The 14,894-nt window shown below is 39.1% G+C and overlaps 1 protein-coding gene across 2 annotated transcripts in view; it reads right to left on the reverse strand.

Annotated features, from left to right (window-relative positions):
• Window positions 1-14,894, reverse strand: part of TFEC (transcription factor EC) — a 129,285-nt gene that overhangs the window by 40,161 nt on the left and 74,230 nt on the right. The window contains exon 1 of one of the 2 annotated variants that reach the window (XM_042466444.1): window positions 10,309-10,439. The exons of the other annotated variant lie outside the window; for it this stretch is intronic. Coding sequence (XP_042322378.1) covers window positions 10,309-10,314 — 6 coding nt within the window. The 5' untranslated portion in view covers window positions 10,315-10,439. Of the gene's footprint in view, window positions 1-10,308; window positions 10,440-14,894 lie in introns of those variants that run through there. 2 annotated transcript variants of the gene reach the window in all.

Below are 14,894 nucleotides of genomic sequence, written 5' to 3' on the forward strand. Positions count from 1 at the left end.
CAATGAAAATAAATGTTTTGGAAGGAATACAATTCAGATACATTATCCAGAAAATAGAACAATTTTTTTTCAAAGCCTTGCTTAAGCCACACATATATATATATATATATATATATATATATATATATATATACTCACAAGAAACATTAGAACATAGAACTGTTCATTACATAAATACTACATTATTGCCTTTGCCCAAAAAAACCCAATGAGAAACAAATGGCTACTGAGCACCAGAAAAACATATACTGTATTGTTAAGCTCACCTGATAGTAAGAGCAATCAGTCAAATGAGGCATTTTAGATTCAGTACTATCAAATAATCCCAAAGAACTGTGCTAGATTATCATTGAGCAATCTCAAGCAATGCAGAATTCTCAGCTTTCCTGTTATGGACTGATAACATTTTCTTGTGGCCTGAGAGACTTTATAAATTAAGTGGTCATGCCCACAACAGCTAATTGTATAAGATCCGGGCATCCTTTCATTACGCATACTGAATGCCACTACTTCAAACAACTCTCATCTCTGATCTTTGCCACATTCCTACAATTTATCCACTACTCAGGGATACTGAATACACAAATATGTACTGTCACATTCACCCTCTGGCTTTCTTGCAGTATCATACTATGACTAATGACTAATTTCTTCTAATAGGTTTCTTCCAAATTGTCCCTAAGATTTAAACAATAGTGAAGCTTTTGTCCAGCACTTGGTAGTATGTTGCTGTTGTTTCTTGTTGCTGTTGTAATTCCACTTCTCTGACCTAAATTAAAACACATGGACTGCTATATTTTCCACATTTTGGTATATATGTAACATTTTTCAGATTACATGCAATATACAATTCTGCTACCATTCTAAGTCACTGCAAGCTATTCTAACCACAAGTTTTCCAGCAAGTTTGATTAGTAGGATCATAGTTTTACATCCAGTTCTTCAGATACCAATACTGCAATGCAACTGTTGTCACTATAGTACATTCAGTATGCAGTCATTTTTGCTACTCTTCCTTTCAAAAGCTATTGGTAGTTATTTCTAAACATTAAATTAATAATGCTGCTATAAACAAAGTCAGCTCAGTGGCATCCGAAACACCTTTAAGATGTTACATAGATGAATGACCCTGAAGCTCTTCCTCAATTCTGTTGTCAGGCTCTCTGCAAGGCAGGTCACAATACCTGCATTATTTTAGGAGATTATCTCACCTGCATCTCTCCCATTCTTGCACCAAAAATGCACTGTTAAATAATTGAGATGGGAATGGGTGTTACCTGATTGAGTTGTAATGTTGTGATGTTAACAGTTAAGAATGGGTGTTATCACACTGCATTAGCTGTTAGCCTAGTGTTTGCACGATGTTAACGGGATATGAATGAGATGAGAACAAATGCCATTGCACAACATTTGCTGGGTTCGAGCCCAAATCGGCTGCAATATTTTTTTCTCACCGCGCATAAAAGAATAATACAGAATAAAAGAACATACTCATGTTTCTCATGCTAATAAACTGTTTTCATTCAAGAAAAGCAGATTTCAAAAGTAGTTTGCAAACAAAAAACACAAATGAATGCCATCCCTGCCTATGCACAAACAGTGGATTTAAACAAGCATATTCAGTACTGCCAGCAACATTTGAGTTGGTAACGCATTGTTTTTCAGCAATAAATCTCGCTATAATGGGAATAAAATTTATTCTACAATTTTGTGGAAAGATAAAAAATAAAAACAAACCTTTTCTCTCATCCTCATTGCTACTGGAAGGAGAGTAACATGAGGGGTGTTACGGAACAAGGAGAGGAGGAGGGATTCCACACCAATCAGGAAACATGTCATCATAAGCATGGATTGAGACCATGAAGCATGAATTATTGCACACAACAGCTAGAACGGGCTGAAACCGATCGTGGACGTTCCTCATAGGATTTTACTGTACCTGCCATGTAATGGAAGAAGACTGGCCTGGGTGCAGGAGGTGTACTGTCTGAAAATGGGGATGTGTGATAAAATCCCTTCTGTTCAATTTACATCACGCACCAAGCACGTTATGAAATGGCTGTGTGATAATCTCCTTAGTATGGGAATTAAGTGGGGTTTTTTTAATGAATAAAACCTAAACAGGTTTAGTTTTGGATGGACTGTCACCTAGAGAGAGTTTAACAAGTGAGCATTGAATACACACTTTTAGTGTTTAAGCAAAATTGCCTAACTACCTGGATTATTTAATGTAATGCACGGATTAAAACTGAAGGGAGGGGAGAGCAACATTCCACAAGAGGAAATGTAATATTCAACATTTCAGTTCCAATTAGATCATTATAATTATGGGCTGCATCCAACATTGTGCAAGTGGACATTTACTAGTACAATGGATCTTTCTCTTCCCTTACTTGGCCTCTTGTAAGGTCTCCATTCAACTCCAAAATTGCCTCTGAAAAATTCTCAATCCTCCAGAAGTGGTGCAAAAACTTGCTGGAGAGGAGTTAGCTGTTCCACTGGTGGATCCTAGATGGATATAATCATAGGAGTTTATCACATGCTGTTTAAAGCAACTTGCCTCATTCGCATTTAATTTTGAAGCCAGATTTTATCGCACATTCCAGGGATCGGGCAAGTGCAACCTGGCTGCAGCCTGGGTCCCAGCTGCACTTATCCAGCATCTTTTCAAAACTGGGAATCTGCCATTTTTGAAAAGATGTCGGATAAATGCAACTGGGACCCAGGCTGGAGCCAGGTTGCACTCGCCCGACCCCCGGAACGTGTGATAAAATCCAGCTTCAAAATTAAATGAAAATGGGTATTTCACTTTAAACTCCATAGACTGATATATTTCACCCTATAGTCTCTTTTTTTTTAGATCACCCATCATAGCTATTTCTGGTCTGTGACAAATTCTCTACAAAGATCACATCTAGATATATTAATAATACATGTAGCCAATGCTATACAAGCTAACTCAGGGTGCAACTACACTGTAGAAATAATGCAGTTTGACATCACTTTTAACTGTCATGGTTCCATCCTACAGAATCCTGGGGTTTGTAGTGAAGCACCAGCACTCTTTGGACAAGAAGGCTAAAGATGTTGTAAAAGTAAAAATCCCAGGATTCCACAGGATACAGATAAAGCAATTAAATAGTGTTAAACTGCATTTTTTGTAACTTAGATGCACCACCCTCACATGTAAGCCCCATTGTTTGTAATGGAAGTTTAGCCCCCAAACATATATGTAGCTTTAAACTGTTTCTCATAAATATTTCTTTTGACTGAGGCCCAGTACAGACTGGCTCTTTGCTCCAGCCTGAGGCCGAAAGTAGGGCTCGGGAGAGCAGAGCATCTGCACACTCTCATGCCCTACCGTGCCACGGGCACCATCTTGGTGCACCGTCATTTACAGGGGGTACAACTATGACATCTACGTGGTGCAGCACTCAAACAGTGCAGCACTGTGCAAATGTCATCTTTGCACGCGAGTGCACAAATGGTACCCCACACATGGCAGAAAAAGAACCTGCCAGGAGCGGGTTCCTTTTAAGCCTCATGGATGCTGCAGCGTTTGTCTGCTGCAGCCTCCATCCGGGGCAGAAAGGGGTGGCGTCTGGCTGCCTCTTTCTTCCCATCTGTATCACCTCTAAGTTACAAACTTAGTGAAAATTAATTGTTTTCAGTTTTCACATTTGCTCACAGTATCATCCACAGTATCATTGATAGGACACCTTCTACACAAACAGAAAGTACAGAAAATGTATTAATACATTTATTTACCAGTTTTTGTCAGCTGGTTAATAGTATATTTCAGAATGAAGAGTTTAATTCCAAGCAAGAAAAAAGAGCGAATCATTCGACATACAGCCTCCAAATCTCATTCAAGGCATTTTGCTGATATGTTTCTGTTTGTTACATACAACTTTGAATTCCCAACAAAAAGATAAATTGTGAGCAAATGTGAAAACTGAAAACAAGTATATTTTAAGTCCATCTGTCTCTCCCGAACTAGGAGCAGTGAAATTAAGCCATACTGAATAGTTTATACTATATAATAAAAATGGCTACCATCTTTCATTCCAGCAAGACTTTCAGATTCAAATGTCAGACTCACATAGCATCATACCAGTGACTGACTTTATAATTCAAAGCAAAAGTGACAGAAATTACAAAATGGTACATATGCAGCCATTTCCACTTGTGGGCAACATGGAAAAACTATGTCAATACCTTCCTTTTCTTAGTGTTTCAGAGACAGAGAAGCAGGTCAGCTTCAGGAATTTTAAAAAATCCTTCTATTTTGATTTTGCTCCATTTCTCTGAATTACACCTGCTCTTTGCCCCACCTGTTTTCATGTCAAGTTGAGAGACTATGGGATGAGAGTGATTTGCATGGCCATTTTGTGCATTTTAAAACTTTTTTCCTAAGTGTACATTTATTTATGCATTTGTAACCTACCTGATGCATTTCCCCCCTTGGTTAAAGCATGTTTGGGCACTTTTTTAAAAAAATGCATTTTAGCCATTTGCATTTTATAATGTGAACCTTTCACTTTCCTTCTCTGAAACACCCCATAAGCCTTGCAAATGTGCAATTTCTTGAAGCAAGATTAATTTCTTTTTTCTCCATGAGTCCTGAGAGGTATGAAAAAGTGACCCCAACCAATCAGGGCGGGACTTTCATCCGCAATGGGGGTTGCAGCCCAACAAAGGTTAGGAACCACTGTTCTAGGGGGCTCTGTATGTTCCATCTAGGAATCTCTAGGTATTCCAGCATGACTCTGTGGTCAACATCTGCCAGAGGACCTGGAGATTACTAGAGAGAACACTTCTCTAGATATTTCTGCATCCTACCTTTGCAATTCTATGGTTAAAGTCTGGCAGATGTTGACCATGGAATTGCACTGAAGGACCTAGAGATTCCTGAAGAGGTGTTCTCTCAGGTAAAATAAATTATGGGTTGGGGTTTTTTTATTTGCATTTTTTCCACTTTCACGGGGCTCCTGTGTCCCTAATCCAGTGAATATGAAGGGCCCACTGTACTGTGCGATGTTGCTGTGACCACGCAAGTCAATAACAAATTCAAATAAGAGGAGCATTGAACAGAAAAGTTTTACTGCTTGCCCAGAAGGGTCTAGGCAGTAAACGGTAATTGAGTTTCATAGGACCTTATCAGACTGAGGCACTTACGTGGGTAAAACATTGCTGAATTGTTGCAGAAGCACGAAGGTGGGATCGTCCATCCCACTTCTAAAATGTTATTGAAGCTTCCTACCTTCCTTCCATTGACGAAGCATTCACAGAGAAGCCAGGAGAAGCCATTTTTTTTAAATAATGGGATCTTCCATTATTTCAAAAATGGCTTCTCCAAGAATGCTTCATTGATGGAAGGAAAGCGGGAAGCCCCAATTATGTTTTAGAAGTGCGACGGACAATCCCACATTCGCACTTCTGTAACAGTTTAGCAACCTTTTACCCACGTAGGTGCCTCCATGTGATAAGGTCCCTAGTGTTGAGACTACTACAAAGAAGACCCTGCTGACTAGTAATCAGGTCATTCCCTTATTCCAAACTAGCACATAAGCAAACTCCTTGCTGCACTTCCAGTTCAGTCCTGACTGAGATTTTTGTGACTGTTATGGGGATGTAGAGAAAATAAATGAATGTACAGTCGGTGTTCTTTCTGGGAGAAAGTGTTGATAGCGTTGATTCCTAGAAAGTAGGGACAGACCAAAGACACAGGAAATGAGGAGATTGTGTTCTATAGGTTAAAAAAATATGGAAGAGTTTTATGTGGCTCATCCACACTTGAAATAAAGCAGCTTTTCCACTGTGTACAAAAATGTCTGACATCTCAAGCTCTGGAGGGAAAAAAGGGAATCTAAAAGAGGGAGGACTTGGGAAGAATATGTTTTCCTTATGATATTGGACAGACCTGACCACATACATCTGTACATATATGCCTCACATATCTGTAAGTCTATATATACAAGTAATTAAAGAGCAAATATAGTAGCTACTGATTCCATTGTTCATATTTGATTTTGAATGGGGACAGTAAGACAGTTCCAACTACCTAACCAGAACTTAGAAAAATTAGTTGTTTGTGGGTTTTTCCGGCTACGTGGGCATGCTCTGGAAGAATTTATTCCTGATGTTTCACCTGCATCTATGGGATATATTTACTGTGTGTACCCCACTCATGTCCATGCCATCACCCCCTGGAGATGCCAGCCACAGATGCAAGCAAAACATCAGGAATAAATTCTTCCAGAACACGGCCACATAGCTTGAAAAACCCACAAAAAACTATGGACACTGTGAAAGCCTTCAACTTCACATTAGAAAAATTACTTTTGGGGCTACATTTCCCAATTCTGGGTATTGTTGTCTAAAACAATACAGCTGTTTCCAAGCTTTTCACTTGGCTAGGTCGTGATTAAGCATCCCTTCATGCTTTATATGGTGACAATGTGAGAAATGCTGGATCCCAATGAAGAAGGCATGGATACTTAAAACTTTCCATTTGTTCCCTCTTGTACCTCAAAGGAATAGATTGTCGATTAGGGGAGACAAACAAAACACTGTCACCATATCAACTCAAGTGACCAGACTGTAAATATTATAGCTGTTCTTTAAATGCTTGGTAGCTTCTTTCTTGACTCTTCATTCTGAAGATAGAACCCTCTTTATGCTCATCCATATGAGGGTCAATTACAAAATAATCTGTCTTGCCCAGAAGAAATGTTACTGTGTCCAGATGCTTTTGATGTTAACACAAAACACCCATGTGACATTAAATATAGTCTTTTGCATTAACCTTTTGACATTGTACTCTTCAACAACATTTGAACAAAGGGGAGCAGACCTAAGAAACAACTATTTTCATGGGCCCAAGCTATTTTTTTTAACCACATGTGCCATTCAAAACTTGTCATTGAGCTGCCTATTTTAATGCCAACAGGTTAAAAATAGTTCTTGCATGTGTGTGTATCTGTGTGTAAAATTCCTTCTCTATCATAACTGTCAGACATTATTAAATCTTCTTGTATTGTAGCTGAAGAGGAGCTATCTTTAGACCTCAAAATCTTTACAATGCTGCATCACCAGCACAGAAAGACATTAAGCCACTAAAATGCCAGAATGATATTGTGAATAAAGTGTCGGACTTGGGTTAAAGTCTCTGATTAAGTATTGGAGCTGACAATTGGAGGGCTACCGTCTCAATTTATAATCTAGAAATCAGAATACTGAAACAGCAAATTGTCTCACTGTCGTTTCCATGCAGCTGGAAAATCCACAAAAGTCAACAGATAGTGAAACAGTGAAAAAAATCTTGATATTAAAAAATACAAAATTGGTTTCCCATAGATTTCCTTTAACTGCAAGTTAGGGAACCAAAAAATGTAAAGAATCAGTTGGTTTGTTTCAGTGAGGGATTTAAAAAAAAAAAAAAAAAAACCAGCCATCTGAAGTTTCATTTCTGCTTCAAAACTTTTCATTCTGCAAGCAGTTAAAAAGGAACAACTTGAAAGCAGAATGGTCATCAGAGCTGACATAAAGCCACTTGTTTAATTAAAATGTTGCTATAACTTTAGATCTAACATTAAAAATACTAAAGGTGCTAACTTCTTACAGCCATTGGCCTTTTTCAGGAACAGGATTAATCAACTGCAATCATGGTTGCATCTGCACTGCAGAAATAATGCCATTTGACACTGCTGTAACTGCCAGGGCTCAATGCTATAGAATCCTGGGATTCGTAGTTTGGTGGGGCACCAGAGCTCTATGACAGAGAAGGCTAAATGTATCACAAAAGTACAAATCGCAATATTCCATAGCATTGAGCCATGGCAATTAAAGCAGTGTCAAACTGGATTAATTCTGCAGTACAAATGCACTCCATATGAGTAGTCTAAAAGCACAACACTCGACAAAAAGTGTAACACTTTCAATTGCCATGGCTTTCCCTCTCAGATCTTGGGAATTCTCATCAGAAACAACACCACAAATTCTCTTTGAAATTACTATCCAGCCCTGACCCATGCAGACATTTTATTTATTTATTATTTATTTAACATACCGTATATTAAAATCAGTTTATAATTCTTAAGACCGCTTCCATCTTAAGATATTGCAGCAGCCCCCTTTTGAATATAGTTGTTTGGGATTTGTTTCCTTTGTGAAATTTATATTCCTATCTATCTGCAAAAGAACTAGAATCTGCAAAAGAACTAGGATCCAGCTATGTTTATCTTCAAGAGAAATCATTGTTTCCATACTCCTTTCTCAATAACTAGTTCTCTAATGCTGATTATCTTGTTAGGGCCATGAGGTACCTCAGAAGATGTTTACCTCCCCAAGGATGAGAGGTTGTGCCATGTGAGGTGACTGGCAATGGCATATGCATTATCAGAACACTGTGCCCTGCTTCTCCATACTACTAATAGAGGTAATGGGTATTCTTATTTGTGTGTGTGTGTGTGTGTGTGGCTGTGATCCATTTCTCTCAAAATGGAGAGCTATGGAAGCGCACAACATCATTAAAAAAATCAGATATAACCCAAAACAGAGTGCCATAGTATTGAAACACATTTTCACCAATGATCATATTAAATCAGACACTGTATTAAAAGCATTGTTAAAGGACATCAGAAAAGTGAAGATGTAGAACATATTGCACATCCCCATTCCCATCAAAAGCCCTCTGCCAATTAATTGTCCAAAGCCTACTGCATGTAAAGATCTTTGCTTGTGAATGAAAGTACCAATGAGAACAACTTCAGCAAAAGACTCAACATTTAAAGGGGAAAAATAGAAAAGAAGGCTAAACATTGAAAGGGAGAGAGGTTTTCACCTGCCACTAAAAAGAGAACAAATTTGGTGCAAGAGAAAATGCTTGAGGAAAACATTCCAAGGCCACAATGCCACATCAGAGAAGTGACTACTCATCACTTAACTGACTTCCAAAAGTACAAGGACCCAGAAAAGGTTTTCTCAGAACGATCCTAATATTTGCAGTTTCATGCAAGATACGGTACTTCCTCAGCTACCCAGGCCAAAACCTAGATGGAAATGAAACCAGATCATCAGAATTTCCCCACCTCTATATATACATGCTGCAGAGTCATAACAGCTTGAAGCCACTTTAACTGCTACAGCTTCACCCTATGGACCTTTGGGATTTGTAGTCTGGGACAGATTTCTCTACTAGAGAGTTATAGTCTAGTGGGTTCTCAGCCTTTGGTCTTCTAGGTGTTTTGGACTTCAGCTCCCAGAATTCCTAACCACTGGCCACGCTGGCAGGTTTCTGGGAGCAGAAACCCAAAGTACCTGCAGGACCACAAATTGAATACCATTATTCTAGTCCACTGCCCTCAAGTAGCATAGGAATCTAAGTTACTCAGCAAACTACAAATCCCAGGATTCCATAGGAAGGTGCCATGGTAATTAAAATTGTATCAAATGCTATACAGTTGTTTAGTGTGGAATAGTCACACTGCTATGGTTACACAGGTAGAAAGAAAGCCTGAATATGGAAGCCTGATTCTTTTAATTCCTATGGGATTAAAGCATGCACGCACGCACGCACGCACACACACACACACATTACAGATCATGCTCCAAATTTTTTTTAATGATGATTTCTTTCTGTTTGCGTAGTTTAATTTCAGTATCACAAATGTTACAGATTTTGTGGCTGGTTACTTACCATGAACATATCTATGGTCTTGAACTGAAAGGAATGTTTATGTTAGTTGTTAAGGAGCAGGGAGCAGAATGAATAAGAATTTGCACATGATTTCAAGATTATATACTGATGCTTAGGTTATGAAATGAAACATAAGGCAAACATCTTACAGCATTTTTAAAAGGAACTAAGAACTATTCTGCTTCATATGTTAATCTGATATGATAAAAACAGCAATACATTTTTAACTCAGTGATCAAGGAACAATAAAACAACAACAAGCTTTTGTTTTTATACAGCAGTTTACACTACATAACTTTATGTAAGTGCACACATTGGAAAACAACGCATTACGAAAATTCCCTTGCTATATACAAAAGCTGTCAGAAAATACCAAATGTAATAACGCAAATAATAACCAAAGAAATTCACAACTAAATTTAGCATACTTTCTCCAGCATTCACTAGCATTCATTAAATACACACCCAATGCACTATTTCCCTAAGAAAAAGGTAACAGAATAATATATACATGCTGCGTTTTTTTAAAAAATTGCATAAACTGAGTTTGGTCACTTCTCTTAACTGACAGCCAGAAGGAAGATTATCTTGGCAGTTTAGTTACCTACCAGCATTGATTGGATTTTGGAAATTTAAATAATCATCCCTCTAAAATAGCATCCTCTCATGGACCCCTGCTACTGGAGTGAAAGCAGCTTGCTAATGACGAGAGAGCAAGGAACAGAGTATTAAATATTTGACAATGAATAATGTATGGTTAATTAGTTTGTGTAAATCAAGAGAAAGAGAGCAAGAGAAAGAAAAAGAGAAGTGAGTACTTCCTAAATTCTGGGTGGAATTTTGGATAAAGAAGAAGTGACACAGCACTTTCAAGGGGGAAAAACTCCTCATGTTACTAACTGAAGAGAACCCAAAAGTGAATAATAGGATGGCTTTTAAAAAATAGTTTGTTGCTTTGTGTGTATTCTTCCATTAGTATTTTGCTAGAGTCATATATTAACAACTGCAAATACTCCTTCACCGTTGCCACCGCTGAAATCTACCACAAAAGCTGCTTCTCCTTTCTCCTCCCTTTTATGCTGCCCACACAGGAAAATAGCATTTCCACATATAAAGGTTACAGTATTCCTTCTAATTATCAAATGCATTCTCATTACACATTTTGTACATGTGCATTGTGGAAGGGCACACATAATTCCTCTTCAGAAGTACAATATCCTTTATATTCACTTGTATGCACATCCTTTATATTACAGGCTGTCTGCCTTATCCAAGGTGCTTGGAACCTGGACTATTTTGGATTTTGGAATACTTGTATTTCCATATATGTACATAAAGAGATATCTTGGAGGTGGTACCAAAGCCTAAATACAAAATTCATTTATGTTTCATATGTGTGTTATACATATAACCTTAAGATAATTTTATACAATATTTTAAACTTGAAACAAAGTTTGTGTACACTGAACCAACAGAAAGCAAAGGTGCCACTATTTCAGCCACCCATGAAAAAAGTTTTGGGTTTTGGAATATTTTGGATTTTGGAATTCCAGATAAGGCAGACTCAACCTATTGTATATAAATATAAATCTAAACATCACCTATCCTAGCATTATTGTCATGTCTTCTCATGGTAAGGCCAAAGTACGACTGATTCAATTTAATCATCTTGGCTTCCAGGGAGATTTCAGGCTTGATCTGTTCAAGGGCCCATTTGTTTGTTTTTTTGGCTGTCCATATTCTCAGAGCTCTCACCCATCACAGCATTTCAAATCAGCTCTCACCCATCACAGCATTTCAAATGAGTTTATTTTCTTCTTCTCTGCTTTTTTCATTGTCCAGCAGCTCTTGCATCCATACTTGGTGATGGGGAATACAATTTTAGAGCTCAGTTGTATATCTTTACTCTTTAGGAGCTTGTCTAGTTCTTTCATAGCTACCCTTCCCATTCCTAGTCCTCTTCTTATTTATTGGCTGAAGTCACAATTCTGATCACCATTTGATCCTAAGTACTGTAACTCTTTAACTATTTTGATTCCCTCATTGTCCAGACTGAATTTATGTATTTCTTCACAGTTATCATTTTTGTTTTCTTTATGTTCAGCATTAAGTACACTTTCTTCCTTGACCTTTCTCTGTAATTGTTCCATGTCCGTGGTGTTTTCTGCTACTAATATGGTATCATCTGCATATCTAAGATTGTTGATGTTCCTTTCTCCTATCTTTGCTTCTCCTTCTAAGTCTAAACCTGCTTTTCTTATGATATTTTCAGCACACAATTTGAACAAATAGAGTGATAGAATACAGCCCTGCCGATTGGGAACCATTCCTTTTCTGAATTCTGTTCTAACATAAATATAGCATGCAACATAGATATAGAATAATGCCTAAATACAGCATAAATATAGATGAAGATAAAAGGTCAGACTCTGTCCATACTGGCTATCTTGGAATCAGACAAAGAAATGAAATACAAGTGACAGATAAAGAACATATAGTGCCCTGCTACAGTCCCAAGACCCAGGAATATGGTACAAAGCTATGCATTCCAAATGATAAAGAAGTCTCACTACTGTGAACTGTTACTTGCACATCTAGTTCTCCTGTGTTAGAAATTGAGATCTTCATGTGTAACACATTAACACTTCAGTCTCCAGGCCAGCTAAATTTAACCTACATTTTCAATTCTTGAAGCATGACTTTCATGTTAACTACTGAAGTTTCATTTTCACTTCCAAAGGTTCTGCTCACATTACTGTAGACATTCTTACCCACATCCCACACCCACAAAACCATTTTAGTGCTGCTGATCTGACATTTGTGTTTGACAAGAGAGTGAACAGATCAAGATGAACTCTCACACCAAAACATTTCACCTTCTGCCTGAAGAAAACCTTCAAAACCTTGAACAAAATGAAGAGCAATATAAATGGGAAATGCCTGAGCTGCATGAGGTTTGTCACTGTCATTTCCATATCTCCTACAAAATCTTCCCTCTTTGCTCATTTTTGAAAAAATGAATTGTAGCAAATTTTCAGGAAAATCAAAGATTTTTGTTACCTGCCATGGAAGCATATTGCATGTGCATGCACAGAGAGAGAGAGAGACAGACAGACAGACAGACAGACAGACAGACAGACAGACAGACAGACAGAAACAAACTCACAAATGTATCATCCATCCAAATTCATCCAAGGCAAGACGACTGGATTGAGGTTGTTAGGGCCCTAGAACAATTTCTAAATCACCCCACCACCACCACCACCACCTTTGTGCAAGCTAATTTAGAAGTCACAGCATACAAAAAAATAGGAACGGAAATACAAAATACAACTGATAGCAGCACAATAAACCTTCATGTGTGAACCCATTTTTAGCCCTGTAACTTCAGCCTGACTTGCAAGGGCTCAGAGTGTTGGTAGTGAGCAAGTTTGCAAGTCTGCTCCACTACCAACAATCTGAGGGGGTACTAGGCTTGTTGCCTAAAAGGTCTAGACAGAGTCATCACATAAAATGTGGGGGAAATCCCAGGGTTGTTATCTGTCTTCACTGTAGGTAGCAAAGGATATGGGGTAAATATATGGAAATTCTACCAAAAATAACCTTCTCCAGCATCTTAAGACATGGCACCAAGCTTCTTGCCTGAAAAGTACCAGCAGCCAGGTAATGGAGGAAGTTCTATACGATGGAAGAAAAGAGTACTATGAGGCTGGACAGATTAGGAGAAAGGGGCAGCAAGATGTCGCCCCTTTCTGCCCCGGATGGAGACTGCAGCAACCAAAGAACCTGCTCCCCAGTGAGTTCTTTTTAGGCCATGCGTAGGGCACCATAGGCGCGCTCATGCACCATGAAGACGTACCACACGGCATGTCCACACAGCACTTCTCTAGCATATGTTAAGATGCTGGAAAAGGTTGCTGTTGGTTGCGCACTGTGCCACATGGATGTCATTATGATGCACCTCATATGGACAGGTGAGCACCATGATGGCGGCTAGGGGGCGCAGTAGCATTACTGAGCATGTAAACACTGAGCCCCCATAAGCCCTTGGTTCAGGCTCAGGCTGGCATGAAGCGCCCGTCTGTACGGTTGAGTGTCAAGCCCTTGCATGATACTTTCAAGTCAAGTCTCAAGTCTAAGAGACAACATCAACAGGAAAAAAAGAGGTGAGCAGTATTTCTCGGAGGGGAACAGCAAAAGTGTTAGCCCATGGGTTTGAGGCAGGTGTTGTGACCTTCCCAGCAGCCTGTCCCTACTGCACATCAGAGGATCCTTCTAAAGCTTTTCAAAGGCTTTAGAAAGAACCTTCCATCTCAAGCCCATTGCCTAACACATATGCTGTTCTCCAAGAAATGCACCCTGAGTTCTGCTGGCAGGTCTTGCCTGCTGCTCAAAGTGAATGACACCAGGAAGTTGGTTGCTAAAAGTATATAAGTAACAAGTTGAGTTGAGTCAGTGCATCATTCATTACAGAGTCAAGTTCAAGTTAAAGCAACTTGAGTCCGAGTCAATAAACGTGAGTCTATAGGGGAATACAGACCGACAAAATGTAGCGTGGCGGCAGCAGCAGTAGGGTTAGGGAGCGTGCACCATTCAGACGCTCCCTAATTCTAATATGTACTAGGGTTAGCCTAGTACGTACTGGCGGTGGCAAAATGGCGGCACCCTGTCTCCATGGGCGCCGCCATTACGACATGATGGACGCATAGCGTCTGCATGCCACACCCCCTTGTGATGTCGCAAGTGCGCCATTGGCACACTGCAACGTCACAAGGGTGCCGCAGAAAGAACCCATTTTTGAGGGTTCTTTTTGCCACACAAGGAAGCTGCGTGGTTTGTCCACTGCAGCTTCCTCATGCGGCAAAACAAGGCGCCAGCAGACCGCCCTTTTTGGGCTGTCTGTATAGTGCCTATATCACTGTAACATTCCTTCTTCCTCCTCCCTGCCAGGTTTTAGAGGGAGTAAAAAATATGGAGGGGTTGTAGACAGGGGAACCAAGAATCACCACTGAGCAATAAGCAAGAAGCTATCTTGTGAGAGCCTCCATGTCTTTGAACTAGTTTGGAAATGCCCAATAACACACTTGAAAACACTGGTTGTTCCTGAATGATAAATACTTTAAATATTTCTGGAGCTCACAAAACAACCATCCCATCTGTAGGATGCTAGAAATGTATAAAGAAGGGAAACTAA

The sequence above is a fragment of the Sceloporus undulatus genome, chromosome 5 (genome assembly GCF_019175285.1).
Source record: "Sceloporus undulatus isolate JIND9_A2432 ecotype Alabama chromosome 5, SceUnd_v1.1, whole genome shotgun sequence".
Taxonomy (NCBI): Eukaryota; Metazoa; Chordata; class Lepidosauria; order Squamata; family Phrynosomatidae; genus Sceloporus; species Sceloporus undulatus.